General features: G+C 43.3%; 1 protein-coding gene across 1 annotated transcript in view; it reads right to left on the bottom strand.

Moving 5' to 3' along the window:
* The window catches only part of SEL1L3 (SEL1L family member 3), an 81,810-nt gene that overhangs the window by 20,441 nt on the left and 43,732 nt on the right, over positions 1-17,637 (bottom strand). The window contains exons 12-17 of the mRNA XM_015595045.2: positions 16,222-16,341; positions 14,249-14,389; positions 10,325-10,387; positions 7,210-7,386; positions 4,709-4,836; positions 1,430-1,513 (exon numbers count right to left, since the gene is read on the bottom strand). Of these exons, the coding sequence (XP_015450531.1) occupies positions 1,430-1,513; positions 4,709-4,836; positions 7,210-7,386; positions 10,325-10,387; positions 14,249-14,389; positions 16,222-16,341 (713 nt within the window). The remainder of the gene's footprint in view (positions 1-1,429; positions 1,514-4,708; positions 4,837-7,209; positions 7,387-10,324; positions 10,388-14,248; positions 14,390-16,221; positions 16,342-17,637) is intronic.

The raw sequence follows: 17,637 nt of genomic DNA, 5'->3' as shown, positions 1-17,637 counted from the left end.
AAATGTTAGACATCTCGGGGTGTGTATGTGTGTGTGCATGTGTGTGTGCGTGTGTGTGTGTACTGGGGGTGTTTACAGATGTGCTCTCCCTTTGGGAAAACCCCATATAAAAACATTTTGACATCTGAATGCGTAGTTCCCCTCTAAGAAGCTTATGGAGAGCAAAGGGTGGGAAGTTCGGAGGATGAGGGCAGAGAATGAGTTAAAGTCAAATTTGGGAGTTTTATGAACTGAAGCTCATTTGGGAAACAAGACAAAACAGCACAAAAATTGTAAGGCATATCAACTGGAAAATAATAATTTCATTAAAAATTTCTTTCCTATCATGCAAAGTGAAGCCACAGATTAACTTTCACAGGATGATGATAATAAACGTTTTTATTTGGTGCTTTTTTCATTGGGCTCATTTCCCCTGCATTATCTAACTTAAAAATCTCCATCACTGAGATGCTGTCTGTTGATTACACAGGCACCCATGGACCAAAGGAGAAAATGGTGTTCTTTTGGACTTATGTTTTAATTTTTAATTAAGGTTCAAATAAAAATATGATTGATGATAAGTCTGATCTAATGTCTTTGAGGCAGTAGACCAATGGGATATGTGCTGATTTGCATAGCCTTTTTAGTTACTGCTGAAATACCCAGATCATTTAGGCAATAAACCAGCCAAGAAAATGTAGCCCAAGGGAAAAGTAAGATGGAATGCTAGGACTGGCAGAAGAAAATAAGATGATGAAGTCAGGTAGAGTTTAGAGAAATGTGCCCTTATTTGTAAAATCAAGTAACAGCAAATGGAGGAACTGGAAGTCTTCACATACGATGGGTACCACAGGGTGTTTGTTCTTCATCCCAGCAAGTACAGGATGAGGTTTGCTAGCATCATCAGAAAAAGGGTGAGAAAGGGGAGTCTGACTGGTTGTGACGTTAGAGATTTCGTGAGGGACTTCCAGCAACCCCAGGTGCCTGGCCACGGAAGATACAGCAAAATGTCTATGAAAGGATGCAGCCTGAACCCTAAACACACTGCTTTCCTTTCTTCCCATGAACAAGGTGGAAATCTTGGGCCTTCTGTGGCCTGCTAGTGAGAGGCAGAGGGTGAGCCAGGATCCCCAGTGCTGTCTCCAGACTCTGACACCAAGAGAAACAAGCTTGAAGGGAAGTCAACACATTCACATGTCTCTCAACTTGATGAATGTGGATGCTCCCCCTAGAGAACTAATTTTTGTGTATAATTAAACATGGAAATGCTATGTTTTCCAATCAACAGCCAATCAGTCTGTGATACTCTGAATAGTATTACTGAGAGGCCGTGATTTCTCTGCAAATTGCTTTCTTGGTTGCATTTTAAGATTCCATCTCCTAAGACTACAGTGACAGATTGAAAGGTCAGGGCCAAGAGAGTTCACGGCAACGTGGGTCCCGAGCTTACCATGAGCCCTCTAGGTAGGCGTTGAGACCTCTGCGAATGACGTGGCCCAAGTAGCCATTTTTCTCAGCTACGTGCTTTGCCCATCTGAAAAGGAAAGAGAAGAGAAAATATCCGAACTGTGGCAAATTAAATAATTGCTTTTTTCTTCATATGATCTCAATAAATCCCACTTGGGGAATATTTTCCTTGTTCGAATTTTTATAAAGCAACAAACCAGAACTGAATGTTAAGAAGGTAAAGAAAGATGCATTTTGAGAGCTTTGCGTTCAGTGCTCTTTCTTATGAATGCTAAGGAGGTGTCATTTATGGAAATAAACACATGAAATTTTCCTCATGAAAAATATCCACCAATATGGAAAAAGATCATCTTTACCAATCGTTCTAGTATTCTCTCCATTAAAATATGTTTACCGATTTATTATAAGGTCTCCCTGTTTTGTTCCTGTTTATCTTGGAGTTTATTGATAATGAACTAGTCTGTTATAATCTTTAGATTTATGATGACTAAAAGGATAGATATTACAAGAATACATAACTAGCTTGTTAGTTAGGTATATTATAGAATAATGTTTATAAATACTTGATTAACACAAAGGAAAGGGAAGAAAAGAGAAAAAGGGCACAAAAATAGGTGGGACAAATAGGGAATAATTAGTAAAATGGTAGATTTAAAACCAAATATATACATAATTACCTTACATAATTAGGTGGGCTAAATACTAAAATTGTCAGACTTAATAAAAAATACACAAAAAAACAATTATATGCTGCTTATAAGAGACACACCAAAAAATAAGGACAGAGAAAGACTGAAAGTAAAAAGATAGAAAAAGACAGAACATGCCAGTTCTAATTTAAAAAAGCAGGTATAACTGCTAACATTAAAAATAAGAGACTTTAAGGCAAGGTCCATCAACATGGATAAAGAGGACATCGTAACATGATAAAGGGATCAACCGGGAAGGCAAAACAATTCTCAATCTCTATGACCCAACAAATAACATGATTCAAAATACATAGTGCAGAATTGACAACTGATAGAGATAGGTAAGTATAGATTCATAGTGGGAGATTCCAACTTCTTTCAATAACTGATGTAACAAGCAGAAAAAAAAACATCAGAAAGCTTATAGAAGATCTGGCTAACATAATTAATCAACTTGACGTAATTGATCATATATGTAGAACATTGTGTGCCCAACGAATTCAGAAAATACATTCTTTGCAAGAGACCATAAAGCATATATCAAAATTGACCATATGCTGCTCATAAAGCAAGCCTTCACACATTTCAAAGGACTGACATCGTTCAGAATATATTCTCTGATCACAGAGTAATTAATCTAGAAATCAACGAGAGAAGGATAACAAGAAAACCCATGAAATATATGAATGTTCACACGAAATATCCTAATTAACAATGATAAAAAGCCTCAAGTTTCATTACTGAGATAAGTTTCATGACTGGGTTCAGATCAAGTTGGATTTGCTCTTGAATGTCATGAAAAACACCTTTTGGGGAGCCAGGCTAAGTGTGAGGTTGGTCTAAAGCAGAGGTCTGCAAACTTTTTTTCTATAAAGGGCAAGATAGTAAATATTTTAAGTCTTGAGGGCCACACATGGTCTCTGTTGCATACTCCTCTTTGTTTGTCTGCTTGTTTGTTTTACAACCCTTTAAAAATGAAGGAAGCATTCTTAGTTCTCGGAGCCATACAAAACAGATGGCAGGCCACATGTTATTTGTGGGCCATAGCTTGCCAACCCCCGTGAAACATTATCAGATATGTGTGACTTGGAAAATGTGCCTCCTGTTCACTGTACTTCAGGTAGCTACTATAGGATATGATCTACCAAAATGTAGGAGTAAACCAGACAGAGGAAGAAAGAGGGTCCAGCAAGGAGGACCAAAAGACACAGAGATGAAGGGATAGAGGACTCCCCAAATGATGACAAAGTTAAGTACAGGAGGGCATCTCTGTCCTGAACGAAGACTCCCGGAGAGACAACACCAAGAAGATTAAATTAATAGAATACCTAGTGGGTCCGGACATACTGAGAAGAGATTTAGACAACTGTAGGAGAATTTGAAGATCAGGTACATAGAAAATGGTAAGAACACAGAAAGCTATGCAACTAAAGAACAATAAAATATAATGATTTCACATCAAACACAAAGTTACATAAGAGATAAAAAGTAGTCATGGTAGTCACATGGCTCAAGTGATAATAATGGTCATAATAATGTAAATTCTTGATGCTGAGCTAATTAAAATAATGATATACTCATTGGGAAGATGAGAGAGGGCAGGAAGTGTGAATCTGGGGTAGCAGGAGGTGGCAGAGTGAAAGAAATCTATATCGTTCTCAGTGGGACATCATTAGACAAGGCCTATGAAAATATCAAGAAATAATGGTGTAAGTATATTATTTAGTGACAGAGGCAAATCAAAAAGAAATAAGAAGTTGAAAGTAATTTATTTTGGGGAGCAGAAAATAGAGTCTGGGGTGGAATAGCCAGAGGTTTCCTGTTTTTTTGTTTTTTTTTTCTTATCAAGTTAAGTTCAATTTGTAATTAAATTTTTGTTTTTATTTTTGTTTTGTTAAATTATTTGGCTCTTTAAACTTTGTGAACTATATCAGTTTTTAAACTTATAAAAAATAAAAATGAAATTTAAAAAGTACATAAAAAAAGAACTTCGTTTTCTCAGGCATGATGACTGTAGCACAGTAATCCCCCTTATCCGCGGTTTCATTTTCTGAGGTTTCAGTTACCCACGGTCAACTGTGGTCCAAAAATATTAAGGAAAAAATTCCAGAATTCACAATATCTCAGTTTTAAATTGTGTGCCATTCTGAGCCGTGTGATGAAATCGCGTGTCATCCTGCTCTGTCCCGCGTGGGACGTGAACCCTCCCTTTGGGCAGGGCCTCCACTCTGTAGAGCTCCCCACCCGTCAGTCACTCAGCAGCGGTCTCAGTTATCAGATCGCCTGTCATGGTATCCCAGTGCTCGTGTTCAAGTAACTCTAATTTCACTTACACATGGCCCCCAAATGCAAGAGTAGTGATGCTGGCAATTTGGATGTGCCCAAGAGAAGCCATAATGTGCTTCCTTTAAGTGTAAAGGTGTGTATATATAGGAAAAAACACAGTATATGTGAAGTCCAGGACTCCCCGCGGCTTCAGGCATCCACTGGGGGTCTTAGAATGTATCCTTGAGGATAACAGGGACCACTGCGGATGGCTTTCTCTTCATACACAACATCTGACAGATGCTTACACAACGGCCTTCTCGGGGTCTCTAGGGAACGTCTCCAGGTTGCCTGTTACGTAGTAGAGAGAACACCACAGGGTTCCTTCCATGTGTCCACCTTGTGCAGCCTTATGGAAATATTCACCAGCTAAAGTCTGTGCAGAAAGATGAACAAACATCATTCTCCTTAGCGAGGGATCCTCCTGGCTGGGCTGGTTTCACCAGAGCCAAGGTGGGATGAGGTACTTAACGCCTGATATCATCACAGGCTTATAACTTCTGATATCTTTAAGAAAACCAAGTCAAGTTCCAGGAAGATAGCCAATCACAGAAGCCAGCCTCTGGATGTGATAACCTCGACTACAGCTATTGTGTTGATTAGGTTGACACAACAAATAAGACAACATGTAACTACAAATATCATTGTCACCTCATTTGATCCTCATATAACCTTTGCCAGCAAGATACAAGCCTGTGTCAGAAGTCACACCAAGTGAAAATTCAGACATTTGCTTTCTAAACCTTGCTTAAGACCCTTCCTCAAACTCTTGCACAAAAAATGCATTTCCCGTAGGAAGGTGAGAATTAAAAAATGACAGTAAAAAGAAGTCCACTCTCCCAGATGTGTGGGAGGAATTTTGCAATGCATAAAAATATACAGCCTTACATGTAATCAGAGAGGGATAGAGGGGAACAAAATAAACCACTTAGATGGGGATACATTCTACTGATTACTATTATTTTTCCGAGGCATTTCAAGTTAACGGATGATTTTAAGCATGGGCTTTGGAGTCAGACAGGCTTGGGTTCAAATCCCAGCTCTGCTCCTTACCAGCTGTGTGACTTTGGGCATGTTAGTTATTCTCCCAACTGAGAGATTAACTTGATTTTTTCAACTGAAAAAAATGTGGTGTCAGATAGTACCTAATATGAAAAGTTGTCGTGAGGATTAAATGAGGAAACTTATTCTCGAGGCTTAGTGTGGTGCTTCACAAAAAAGAATCTTCCGATTCTCCACCCTCAGATCCGCTGCTGCCAAGGTCTTGCCCATTCCACTAACTGTCCCCTCTACTCTTCCCATCTCGATAAATGCCAAATGCTTCGGAGTTATCCTGACTCCTCTCCCCACTCACACCTCACATCATCCAATCTTCAGCAAATCCTGTCACATTGACCTTCAAAACGTATCCAGAATCCAGTCACATCTTAGCCCTTCTTCTGAAACTGCCCATCCTATCTCACTTGGATTCAGTGCATTAACCCCTGCTCCCACTCTTGTCTCCTTCAAGCCCAGTCTCTGCTACTATCCACGAGGAGCCTTTTAAAACATAGCCTATCCCGCCCTGCCAAAGCTGCAAGGTATTTTCCCATCTTGCTTGGAGCAGCTGAGTTGTCACAATGCCCTGGGCACCTGCCTCCCTGAAGTTAACTCCTTCTCCTAGTACTTCTGCTTCCTGTTCCTGCTACTCCAGCCTCCCTGCTGTTCCTCAAGCTTCTTTTCGGGGCTTTTACCTTGGCCGGTCCCTCTTTCTGGAATGTTCTCCCAGATATCTGCAAGACTCCTTTAAAAGTCTGTATAATGTCACATTATTAGAGACGTTCTCTGAGCTCCTTTAAAAAGAACATTCCCCAATCTCCACCCTCCCTGTCCGCCTCATGCTTTATTTCTCCCCATAACACCCTCATATTATATGCTGAATAGTTTATTGTCTTTCTCTCCCATTGGAATGTAAATTTCCCAAGAGCAGATAGTGTTTTGTCTGCAGCCATATGCTCAGTGCCTGGCATAGGACAGGCATTCAATGACTTGTTAAATGTAATGGTGCTTGCATTGTTATTATCATCATCAATATTATTATTAATAACAAGAAGCTTCCATTTCACATGAAAAGCCAGGTGCTCACTCCACGAAGGGTATGACCCCAAGTAAGCTACATAATCTTTCAGAGCCTCGGTTGCTTATTCAGTAAAGTGGACGTGATAAATAATAACTATTCCAGCGGGTAGTTGGGGTGACATGGGACAGCACATGTAAAGCATTTGTGAGTGTCGAGCATAGCAGAAACACTCAAGAAACTCTAAAGATTATCGCTGTTGTTTTCATTATTATTAAATCTCTTCTCACATCAGATCACCCTGTCTGAACCCAGCTCTCTTTGCTTCCAGTAAGATTGATCTCTGCACCATCTCTCGGTCTCTCGCTCATTCTCACCTGGTATCGTCTCCCTCTCCCTCCCCAGTTCAAGCGCCCCTCCTCCATGAAGCCTGCCTGACTGCGCTGGCCTTTAGCATCTCCCCTTTCCAGAACTGTTTGAGTCATACCAATTAGCATACGCTTGGCACTTGGCTAAATACCATCCTTTGCTTTTCACTATCTTATCTGCCTGACTGGACTCTAGTTCTTTGAGGACGGGGTAGTGCTGGTACCACCCACGGGGCCTCATCCGGACCAGGTACACAGTTCACCTTCACAAAGTCTTCATGATGGAGTAACCGACCAGCTGCCCAGCTGGTCTCGTCCTACTCACTTGATTCCTTCCAGGAGCTCCTGGGAAAATGCCATCCAGATACAGGACCCCAAGATTGTATGATGCATCTGGGTTCCCCATTTCCTCTGCTTTTAACCAGTACTTTGCCGCTTTCGCATAATTCTTCTTGAATTTGTGGTAATACCATCCCAGACCGTTGACTGCCTGATGCAACCCCTGGATTTTAGAACAAGAAAGAAATTACTATTAAAAAAAAAAAAAATGAAACCTGAAGAGAATCAATTGTTGTATAAGCATTCTGCCTGAATCTGAGCAAAACATTTGCTGTCTCTTTTCTTAGGGCAGATGGCATTAAAGAAAAGCTAAGTGCTACAGATCCAGCCTCAGAACCTTCCCAGGTGGATTTCACGCGGCTGCTGCCAGGATTCCTGCTTCCAGCTCAGCGGCAATGCTGGCCCCCGAATCATCACTCGGATCCTCTGGGCTCTACGTGACGCCCTTGTCTACAAAAGGCCTCTAACTGCAGCATCGACAGCGCCCTTGAAATCCACGAGCATGCCACTGCGACAGGAAGCCTGGAACCTGCATGGGCAGGGATGGTTTCTCGGTGACCTGTCTGCCCATCTGTTGATCACTCTGCCCTGAACACCAGCAAACCCTCAGAAGGAAGCAGCTGCAACATCCTACTTGCAGAGCACAGGTGCTTTGTGACTGCTTAGCCTCATGCTTTGGGGGCGAGGCAGCAGGGGAAGATGGTGGAGAAGGGAGGAGGGTTTCAGAACTGTTTCTGAACCTGGGGCTGGTAGCGGGGAAGGGCTGGTTCCTATGATTCTAGTCTCAAACTTCCTTGTTCTTGCTGACTCACGCTCTCAGGTGGCCTCTTCTGCTTTCCCCAGGTGCTCCCCGCCTGCTTCCACTGGCAGCCTCCAGCCTGGTTGCTGAAGGCTCAGGTGCCCTGCACAGATGTGTGTGCAAACCTGGGCATTCAGTGCTCTCATCCCTCTCTTCCTGCCAGACCCAAAGGACCATGAACAAGCAGGGGGAATAGGATTCGAGGGGAAAACAGTGCCCTTGCATCTGTGAGACTTGTTAAGTTAGAGTCCAAGTGCGGAACCAAGTCTCTGTCACCTCCCCCTTCTCAAGTGAAGACCACGTATCCCTTAAAAAAAGATGCCAAGATCCCAGCCTGCAGCCTGTTTTGGTCTGCGTGGCTCCTAAAGGGTTCCGCCACCCAGACCTGATGCTGGAATCCAGGTGTCAGGAGGACCAGGGGAAAGAGACTCACAAAGCCCATTAGAATAGAAGCTCCATCAGAGCAGGGGGCTTTGTTTTGTATCCCAAGCACCTATATTAATGTTTGCATAGAGTAAGGGCTCAGCAAATATTTGATAAATGAATGAAAGCCACGCTTGAATGCAGATGCTTGACAAAATGGAACCCAAATCCTACACCCCGAGGATCCATAGTAGGGTTCAGATTTTCAGGCCCCCAAGAAAGCTGACACTTGGGAAAGGGTCAGTGCCGTGAATGCAGTCATAGAGGCATTCTTCTTGAGCCTTGCATGGTCCCAGGCTCCTGATTGGTCTTGCAGAATGAGCGCATTTCGATGACGTAATAGATCAGGCCATACTATAATGAGGCAAGAGCCAGCCCTGGAACAAGTCTACAGAATGGACATATCCAAAGCCCTGCTTTGGCAGGGCTTACCTCCAGAGGCCATTGGCTTATGCAAACGTACCTGTCACTGCTCAAAACATCCACAGAACTTTTTTAGCAACTGTATTTGGACTCAGTTCAGGAACCTCATAAGAAATCTTGTTTTTTTTCCTTAATATTCATCTTTTATTCTGGACATTTACAGCTCAGTTAACAGATTTGCCTTCAAGTGACTTCTGGCTAATTCCAAAAATCAAACTATGTGCACCCTTCCCCACAGTGACCAACAAGGAATAGGGGCTTCGCAGCTCCTTGCAGAATGAATGAGAATCATATAACACTTTCAAAGATGTGACTACTCCAGGCATAAAACTGCATTTCCCTCAATACTCATCTAAGCTCCTCTAACAATACATGCAAAATAAAGTACCTTAGACACCAGTTCACCACCAGAATGGCTAAAGAGATGCAAATTTCACACCTGCCAGGAAACCCCACCACTGCCTCATTTTAGGGTACTCTGGAACCAATCTCTTCAATGACCAACATTAAGCTGCTTATCTATTTCTGCCTATAACTTGTGTTGGGGTCAGGAGCTGGTGGGCAGTTCCGTGGGTTCCCTTTTCCTGAGTCATATGCCCTCTTGATGCCACGTAGGTGGAGGAACAACACCTCTTGGCTCTCTCACTCCACGCTCCCTAAAGAAGGGGAATGAGGAAGACCAGCCTGGTCACTTAGGAGTCTTCATGAGAGGGCAAACATTAGTAGCCTTGGGGACAGAGGACTATGCAAGAGCCAGAAGGGCCATACAGGGCCTGCTAGTGTTGTGAAATGACAATGGTTTCTATAACTCTGTTTATTTGTAAGTTTGTATGTGTGTGCGTGAGTGTGCATGTGTGGGTGTTCATGCATTGGGCATGTGTTTGCATGCAGGGATGCATATGCACGTGTTTGTGTGTGTGCCCCTTCACAAGTGACATAACTTCTGTAGTGCTATTTTGAAACTAGCTGATTTGAAGATAACATTGAAGAGTAAACATTGACAAAAACAAAATAATTCCTATACTCGGCAATAAACTTAATAAATAGCTCCATTCATCAAGTGAGGAGAAGCAAGTGGGCGTTGGATGTGAGAGGGTTAACCTTCAAAGGAATTAGGCTTTAGATTTTCCTAATTCAATAGCATTTATATCCATTCACTTTCAAGGAGCCCCCGCTGCTTGTTATCAGGGCAGCCCTGATTATAATTTCAGCCTTCCAACAAAATTGGCCCGAATTCTATTGACTGAAGGTGAACTCAGCTTTTGAATTTTGCTGTCTGCATTGTGGCAGGTTTCTGCATGTGTGTAGCTCAAAAATGACTAATGCTGCAATGCTGGGGACCCCTCCCTCCCCACTCCAGGCTTCGTAGGGAGACACTGGCCATTTACTCTCTAGACTCGTGAGAGTGGGCATGTGTGGAGTAAATATTCCCCTCCACAATATGCAAAAATGTTACCTTGGAAGCTGCTTTCTTCATCAGCTCTAAGGCAAGCCTTCTGTTCTTTTTTACTCCTTGACCCTAAACAATAATAAATAGCAATGATTACGAAGAAAATAAACCCAGCATGTGCTCAAAAACAGGACACAGATACATCAGTATTCATTATAAAATATTTGAAAATAAAACCTAAGCCTTCTTAATTAAAAACCTAATCTTAAAGATTTCTATAAGCAGTGCTGTTATATTATCATTATCATAATCATTATTATTTTGCATATTTTGCGGAGCAGAGGCAACAAACCTCAGCCTCCCAGCTTAGCATCCTTACAAAAGTTCCCAAGGGACTCGAGTTTTAAACCAAGTGACTTGCATTCTTGTCAATCCATAGGTGCTGCTGGGAGGAGTCGTGAGTAGGGTTAAGTGAGTTTGGTCATTCTGGATGCATTCCTCTGGGGGGTTATCTAATTTTCTAGCCAGATCAAGCACTTTATCTGTGTCAGAAAGTCAAGAGTTGTTAGGCTGTCGTTTGCAGCCTTCCTTGGTCCTCATTGGAGTCCCTGGGGTGGAACACTGCAGCTTCAGAACTGACTGGAGCAGCGGTCCCAACCTTTTTGGCACCAGTGTTCCTGTAAGACTCTAACGCCTGATGATCTGAGGTGGAGCTGAGGCGGTGATGCTAGCTCTGGCGACTGGCTGCAAATACAGATGAAGCTTAGCTCATTTACCAGCTGCTCACTTCCTACTGTGCGGCCTGGTTCCTAACAAGCTATGGATGGTACTGGTCCATGGCCCAGGGGTTGGGGACCCCTGGACTAGGGAACCAGCTCTGAAGGAGATAGGACTCTTTGTAATCAGTTTGTGTCAGATGCTGAGAAAAACTGACAAGGTTCCTCCAGCAAAATCAAGTTTTTCCGGCAGAGGTGGTTTGTGTACCACGGAGAAAAAACGGCTTTGGGGTTTTTGTTACAAGAGAGAAATTCTGTGGGAGACACCGCAGGACCATGTGGGGAAATGGTGGGTCTGAGAGTGGGGTGGGAGGGGTCCCTTGAAGTCTCTCGACTGAGTCTGACAATGAAGATGGCAGGCAAGGGAAGCTGGAAACTGCTACTGCTCTCAAGCTCACTCGGAGTCTGTTATGGATGCACACCCCCCACGTGCCCCACAGGGTCCTCTTGGCCTCAGACACAGTGGTTGATGAGGTCACGTCTTCCGTAATGTGAGAGAGCTTTTGTAATGAATCCAGCTTTTAACTCTAATTAAATATTAGCTCTATAGTAAATGAAGACGGCACTAGTAAATATTCCTGTGTTAATTAACATGGGGTGAGCCCTGTCCTTCACATTTAATCCTCACGGCAACCCTGGCCGAAGTGCTGTTGTCATTCCCATCTGAAACACTTGCCCAGAGTCACCCAGTGAATGAGAAGCAGAGGCAGGATTTGAACCCAGGCAGGTGGCCTCCAGAGCCCAAGCTTATAACCACCATACTAGATTTTCCCCTGTACATTTCAGGTCTATGTTGAGAAAGTATAATGATTCATAATCGCCTTACAGGATACAGAAAACGCGCAAGATGTGTTCCTCTCTATATTTTTCAGGACCCAAAATAAAATCGTGAATCCAGCTAAAGGTTAAATTACATACCAAGTTTCTATTAGGCTTTAACTTACCAATTTAATAAAAGCGATGAGCTGAAGCAAAGTGGAAGATGAAAATATTTATCAGAGGTGCACCATTACTTCATTTAATTAGAGGGGGAAAGAGAAAAGGACATGAGGCTACTTGGAATAACTGGATGAGGCCACGGGACAGACTTGTTGGACCTCCGGGAAAGCACCAGAATCACAGAATGCTAGAACCTGGTTGAACTGCAAGTTTATGTTCTCCAAGTTCTTTGTTTTGAAGGAATAAAATTGTGGCTCGGAGAAGTTGGCTTATACGACACCTCGCATACTCTGATTTCCAGGCCACGGAGTTTTCAGTATATTTGTTATCGAATCAGAAGTGGGATAATTTCTTGCACAAAGACTATGCCCATTGCACAAATCTGAGTAGTACTGGAGGTTGTCGAGAGAACTGTGAAGTCCTGGTACACAGCGAGTGCTCAGTAATATCCACCAGAGGAATTCATGGACGACAGTTGCTGCAGTCGAAGTCAAAGCTCCATCCCCAGGTGGATATAGAATGGGATGGACTTGGCTGTCCTGGACAAGCCACAGACACCACTGTGTGTCTTTGAATACAATAAGCAGAACGCCCACATGACACAGTAAGCCAAGAGCGTGTTCCTGTTCTTCGCACTTGGAGAGTCTATTTTCTGCATGGGGTTCTTTCACGTGGAACGCATTTAAAGAGACCTTTTGGCCAGAGGTAACGATGTTCCTTGAGATGAGAGCGTCCTTCATCCCACTCAAGGATAATTTAGTTAGAATGCAGGAAAACCAAAAAAGCTTTAAGATTTGGGAAGTCAGACCCTGAGGAAATGTTACGTTACCTCCAGAATAATTTCTTTATGTGCCTGCCTCTCCCTCTAGTTTGGGAGTTCCTGGGGGGTAGAAGTAAAGTCTGAATTATGCCTTTATCTTCTCTGCAGTTGGGCAGAGGCCAAGCCCGACTCTGGTGGGCAGGTGTCTCTCCTCTGTGCCTGTCTCTGTCCCATCAGTGCATGAGTCCCCTGAGGCCAGAAACATGGCTCATGCATCCATATATCCCTTCATCTAGCATGGAGTCTGGCACTTTGTTGGCCCTAAATGGGTGTTTATTGAATAGATACATGAATGCATGGGCATGTGGCTAAGAGGCAAACCATGTCCATGTTGATTTGACAACTGGAAAGAGGAAGTTCAGGCTATCGATTTGGAAACCATAACCACCAATGGGTTTTAAGGCTTTGGAAGGTGAAATGTAGCAGAAGTCATGGCCGTTCATCAGTGAGTGGTCACAGCTGTGGTTCTGGAGATGGGCCTGGCCACACAAAGCCATGTCTTTGTTTGAAGACACTTGTGACCTGGGGGCAGCTGCTTTCTTTTGGCATGGACGTAGGGTCTAAGGCTTTCCTTACCAGAGCCAACAGCTCTTCACTTTTCCAACACGAATTGCTGTCTCTGTGTTTGGAAGTGAAGATCACAGACTCTGAAGCCAGGATCCCAGTCTCAGGTTTGAAATGTATCAGTTGTGTAAACTTGGACAGATTACAAAGCCTTTCTGTGCCCATTACCACATACAGACACAGCAATAATAACACATCACGGTGTCTACCTCGCAAGGTTGCTGTGAGGATGAAATGTGTTCATACACATAACAGGTAATAAGTGCTCAATCACTGTGAACTATTATTATTTTGTATAAGACACGCAGTATCTTACAGTTCTGAAAGCCCATTTGTTACGCTATTTCATTCAATGTGTGGTCATCACCACTGTCCCATGAAATCAGATAACTCCGAAGACACAGCAGAAGAAGGACTTGAACCCCATCCTCTGTCTCCTGGACTAATGTTCTTCCCACCCGTCTCCCCTTTTCTCCTGTTGGCTCACAACCAAGATCTTCGTTTGACCAGTGGAACTGCTGGGATCCAGCCTAAACATGCCCTTTAAGCTGTAATTCAAGGACAACTCTGCCTGATGGCAAACTTGCAGCACCTTTGGGGGTCGGCGACCATGTACAATTCATAAAACACAGGTGTCTCCTTTAGAATGTCACAGCTCTTGTGAAAGCAAAGAGAATCCAGGTGCCAAACATAAGACTAATGATTAAAAATGAGACCAGGGACTGCTTCTGACTCTGCCTTTTCAGCAAATATCCCCTTTCATCAAGAGTGATGTAAATGCACACTGTTTCTTCAGTTACAAATTCTCTGTTTGCCTGCACGCCGACAGGAAACTGCTCCAGAAGTCTGACAAGAACTACACAACCTCAGCACACACTGAGCGATCCTTACCTTGAATAACACAATGGCATAGTCATATATTAACGCGGGGTCCTCGGTCTCCAGGGCACCCTTGGCGTACCACTCGATCGCTGCTTCAGGATTTTTGGCCACACCTTGCTGCCCCCAGAACAACATCTGTGCCAATCGTTGCTTCAAGACAATAGCAATTTAGAATAATGACTTTCCTGTGTAATGTTTAACTTAAGGTTTCAAAAGGTGAGAAGACAAACCTGGCTTGGAATGTTTTTATATTGAGAACCAAGGTAGACATGTATGTCATCTTCCAACTGGGGGCCAGAGCCCTGAAGGTGGACTTGTGTAAATATAAGTCCTTAACACAAGTTGGAAATGGTGCATCTGTGTGTGTGTGTGTATGTGTTCACGAGTGCATGCGTGTGAACAAATCAACTGCACCCAGGGCCAAAGCTGGACGGAGACATTTATAACTGTCTTCTCTCCTCCAACACCCCTTCTTTTGAGAGGTAGTGCCCATCCTTTTGAACAGCGAAGAGTGTGGAGGTCTATGCACATCTGTATTAATTAGGGCGTCTCTCTATAGCACTTATTACCTCCTATCCCAGCATTTGTCCACATGGCTGGCTCCACAATTAAACTCGAGGTTGGGAGCTCTCTGGGGGGTAGAAACCTCAAGATGTTATTCGTCTGACCTCTTCCCTTCAGCTCCCACCCACAAGCACTCAACGGAAGCTCACAGAAGCTGCCCAACTAAGATTTGCTGAATGAAGGAAGGATGAAGTGTCCTTTGCTAGGAAGGTTTATGCGAGCTCTGAAGTACAGGAAGTGGATCTGGCAGCGTTTCCAGAACAATGCACTAGAATTCCCTCTTGTACTAGAAAGACTGCAAGCTAGGGATAGCTGTCCAAGAATAAAGCCAGAGACAATGTCTGTTAACATTCTGGCCCCATGTTGGCCCCTGATTGTATTTCCTTCTTTCTGCTTCTCCTCCCATAGGCTTCTCTTCCCTTCCCCCTCCCACTCCCGCCAAGTACTTATAACTTCCAGCGAAATATCTCCTGAAATGCTAGAAGACCTGGCTACAGAGAGTGGGAGACTGGTTACCACTCTGAAATGTATGCTTGGCAATGTGTTTATTCTTTTCTGTTTTTTTTTTTTTTTTTAATCTTTCCATTTCTGGTCTTCCACCCACTTAGCAGACCCAGAGGCTCTTCCTGACACTGTGTGCTCACCAGGAGCATGAAGCCAAAGCCAAATCCTTTGGGAAGGAGGTCACGCCCATCCTGGTGCAATCAGCCTTAGCGAGCTCCCATCAGGAGGCTTTCTTCCTAGTGAAATCGAGGCAAGAAGGTGGATAGGGGACATTCTCCCAGCCTTCTGTCCTTCTAGTACCTCCTAAAGGTCCATCCAAAAGATAAGGCATGTTCAAGAGACAAGGTTGATCTTTTGGTCTAATATGCTGCAGGTGATTTTCTATAATTTTCCTAGCTTAGTTTATGGCCTTCTTCTTGATATCCATCTAATCTCTCCTGTACTCCAAGATGCTTCTTTTTATTTCTACCTGATACACCAAAATGTGTGGCGATAGTCTGCAGGACCAATCATAAATACTGTGACTCTCTCTGGGTACAGGGTAGGACTATGCTACCAGCCCACTTGAAGTCGAGAGTGACCAAGTGACTTGTTTTGGCCAATGAAATGTGAGAAGTGACATGTGCCACTTCTGAACAGAAGCATTAAGAGTCAGCCTGTGATGTACCATGGCTATCGTCCTATTTCAATAGTTTTGGAAGCAAGTATCGAGATGAAGTCTCTGCTACTTTGGGTTCCTAGGAGCCTATGATATGATAGCACAGCCCATGTGTTTGACTTTTCTCAGACAGGTAGTATGAGCAAGAAATAAACCAGCACTGTTATAAGCCACTTAAGTCTGGGATATTTTGTTACCACGGCATAAACTGGTCTATTGTGACTGCAGATTTCTAAGCCGAGGGACTGCTTTTTACCTGAGCTGCGGCATTGCCCCGGGTAGCTTCGTGCTTCAGCCACATAAAGACGTCTCCATCCTCTTTGGTTTGTACCTTGAGTATTTCATCATCTTTTAGTCTAATTGTTTCAACATATGCCTAAAAAAGAAGGAAGGGAGGGAGGGAAGGAGGAAGAGAGGGAAGAAGGAAAGGAAGAAGGGGAGAAAGGGAATATCCAAATGATACGGGCATGCAAAAGATATGACGTAAACCGGAAGCTGCTCATGGAAAAAATATATGAATAATTGAAATACGAGGTGTGTCCACAACGTCGTAAGATCAAACCCTTTTTAAATGGGTATATTGCATCTAAAGTATCTAAATGAGTATTTTTGCACCTATCAAAGCATTTGCTTTGAGAAGACAAAATTTATTCCACTTCCACTTCTATTGCTCGAACTTGTTCAGAAGTCCACTTTTCTGCCTCTGATTTCAGAACCAGATTATACGCAGCATCAAAAAGGTAAATCAATATTTTCTAAGTATAACCTATTTTTTATCCCAAAGTGTTATTATCCTGCATGACTAACTCTTTTTATTGAGCAGGCTTGGCTTCAAATATCTTTTGGCTATTTCCAAAAATTAAATCTACCTTGAAAAAAAGAGGGCATGTTAATGCTGAAGACGTGAGCAAGAATGTGCTGGAGGCTCTAAAGAGGAACCTAACGGGAAAGTTCGCAGAAACGCTTTGCATTTGTGCACGGTCTCCCAGGTATCTGACTCTTTTGAAGAAAATAAGACTCATTTTGATGTAGAAATTTTGGCTGTTTATCAAAAAGAAAAGAAAAAAAAAAAAGTTCGTGTTATTTCACGGTCTCCCCTTATACATAATGAATTATATCTAACAACACCGCAGAGGTACTGGAAAGGGCTTCCCGCACCGGCGCAGCCACAGGCAGATGGTGGTAAAATTGGATCTGCATGAGTTTGGGGGAACAGCCTCAGAGAACAAGGGGCTGATTTCCCTCCTGACACTCTCTGTCGGTGAGTTAGGAAAAACACTTGGATTTACAAACTCTAGCCTGCAGCCCCGTTCCTGAGGTCTCTCAGGCCACCTCCCTTTCAGGGCCACTAGGGGGCTGAGACTTGGGGACAGGGCTAGGACTCAAAACCAGGAGGCATCGATTCCTGTCGGATGTTTAACCTCAGGAGGCCACCAAGCAAAGAGCAACGATGAAAATAATAATGCCCATTGCCTTTTATTGAAACCAACTCTGTGCTGAGGGTTTAACAACTTTTTTTTTTTTTTTAATTTAGTTGTCATAACAAGGCCATGACCCAAATAGCACTGTCCTCAATTTACAGGCAAAGAAACGGAGGCGCAGAAGATGAAACCATGAACTCGAGGTCACATTGTAGAGCTGGCTCTGGAAGCCAGGCAGGCTGGAGGCCAAA

This window comes from Pteropus alecto, unplaced genomic scaffold (genome assembly GCF_000325575.1).
Source record: "Pteropus alecto unplaced genomic scaffold, ASM32557v1 scaffold5, whole genome shotgun sequence".
Taxonomy (NCBI): domain Eukaryota; kingdom Metazoa; phylum Chordata; class Mammalia; order Chiroptera; family Pteropodidae; genus Pteropus; species Pteropus alecto.
Note: the sequence above shows the minus strand (reverse complement) of the source record. Positions and strands in the feature narration are given on the sequence as shown.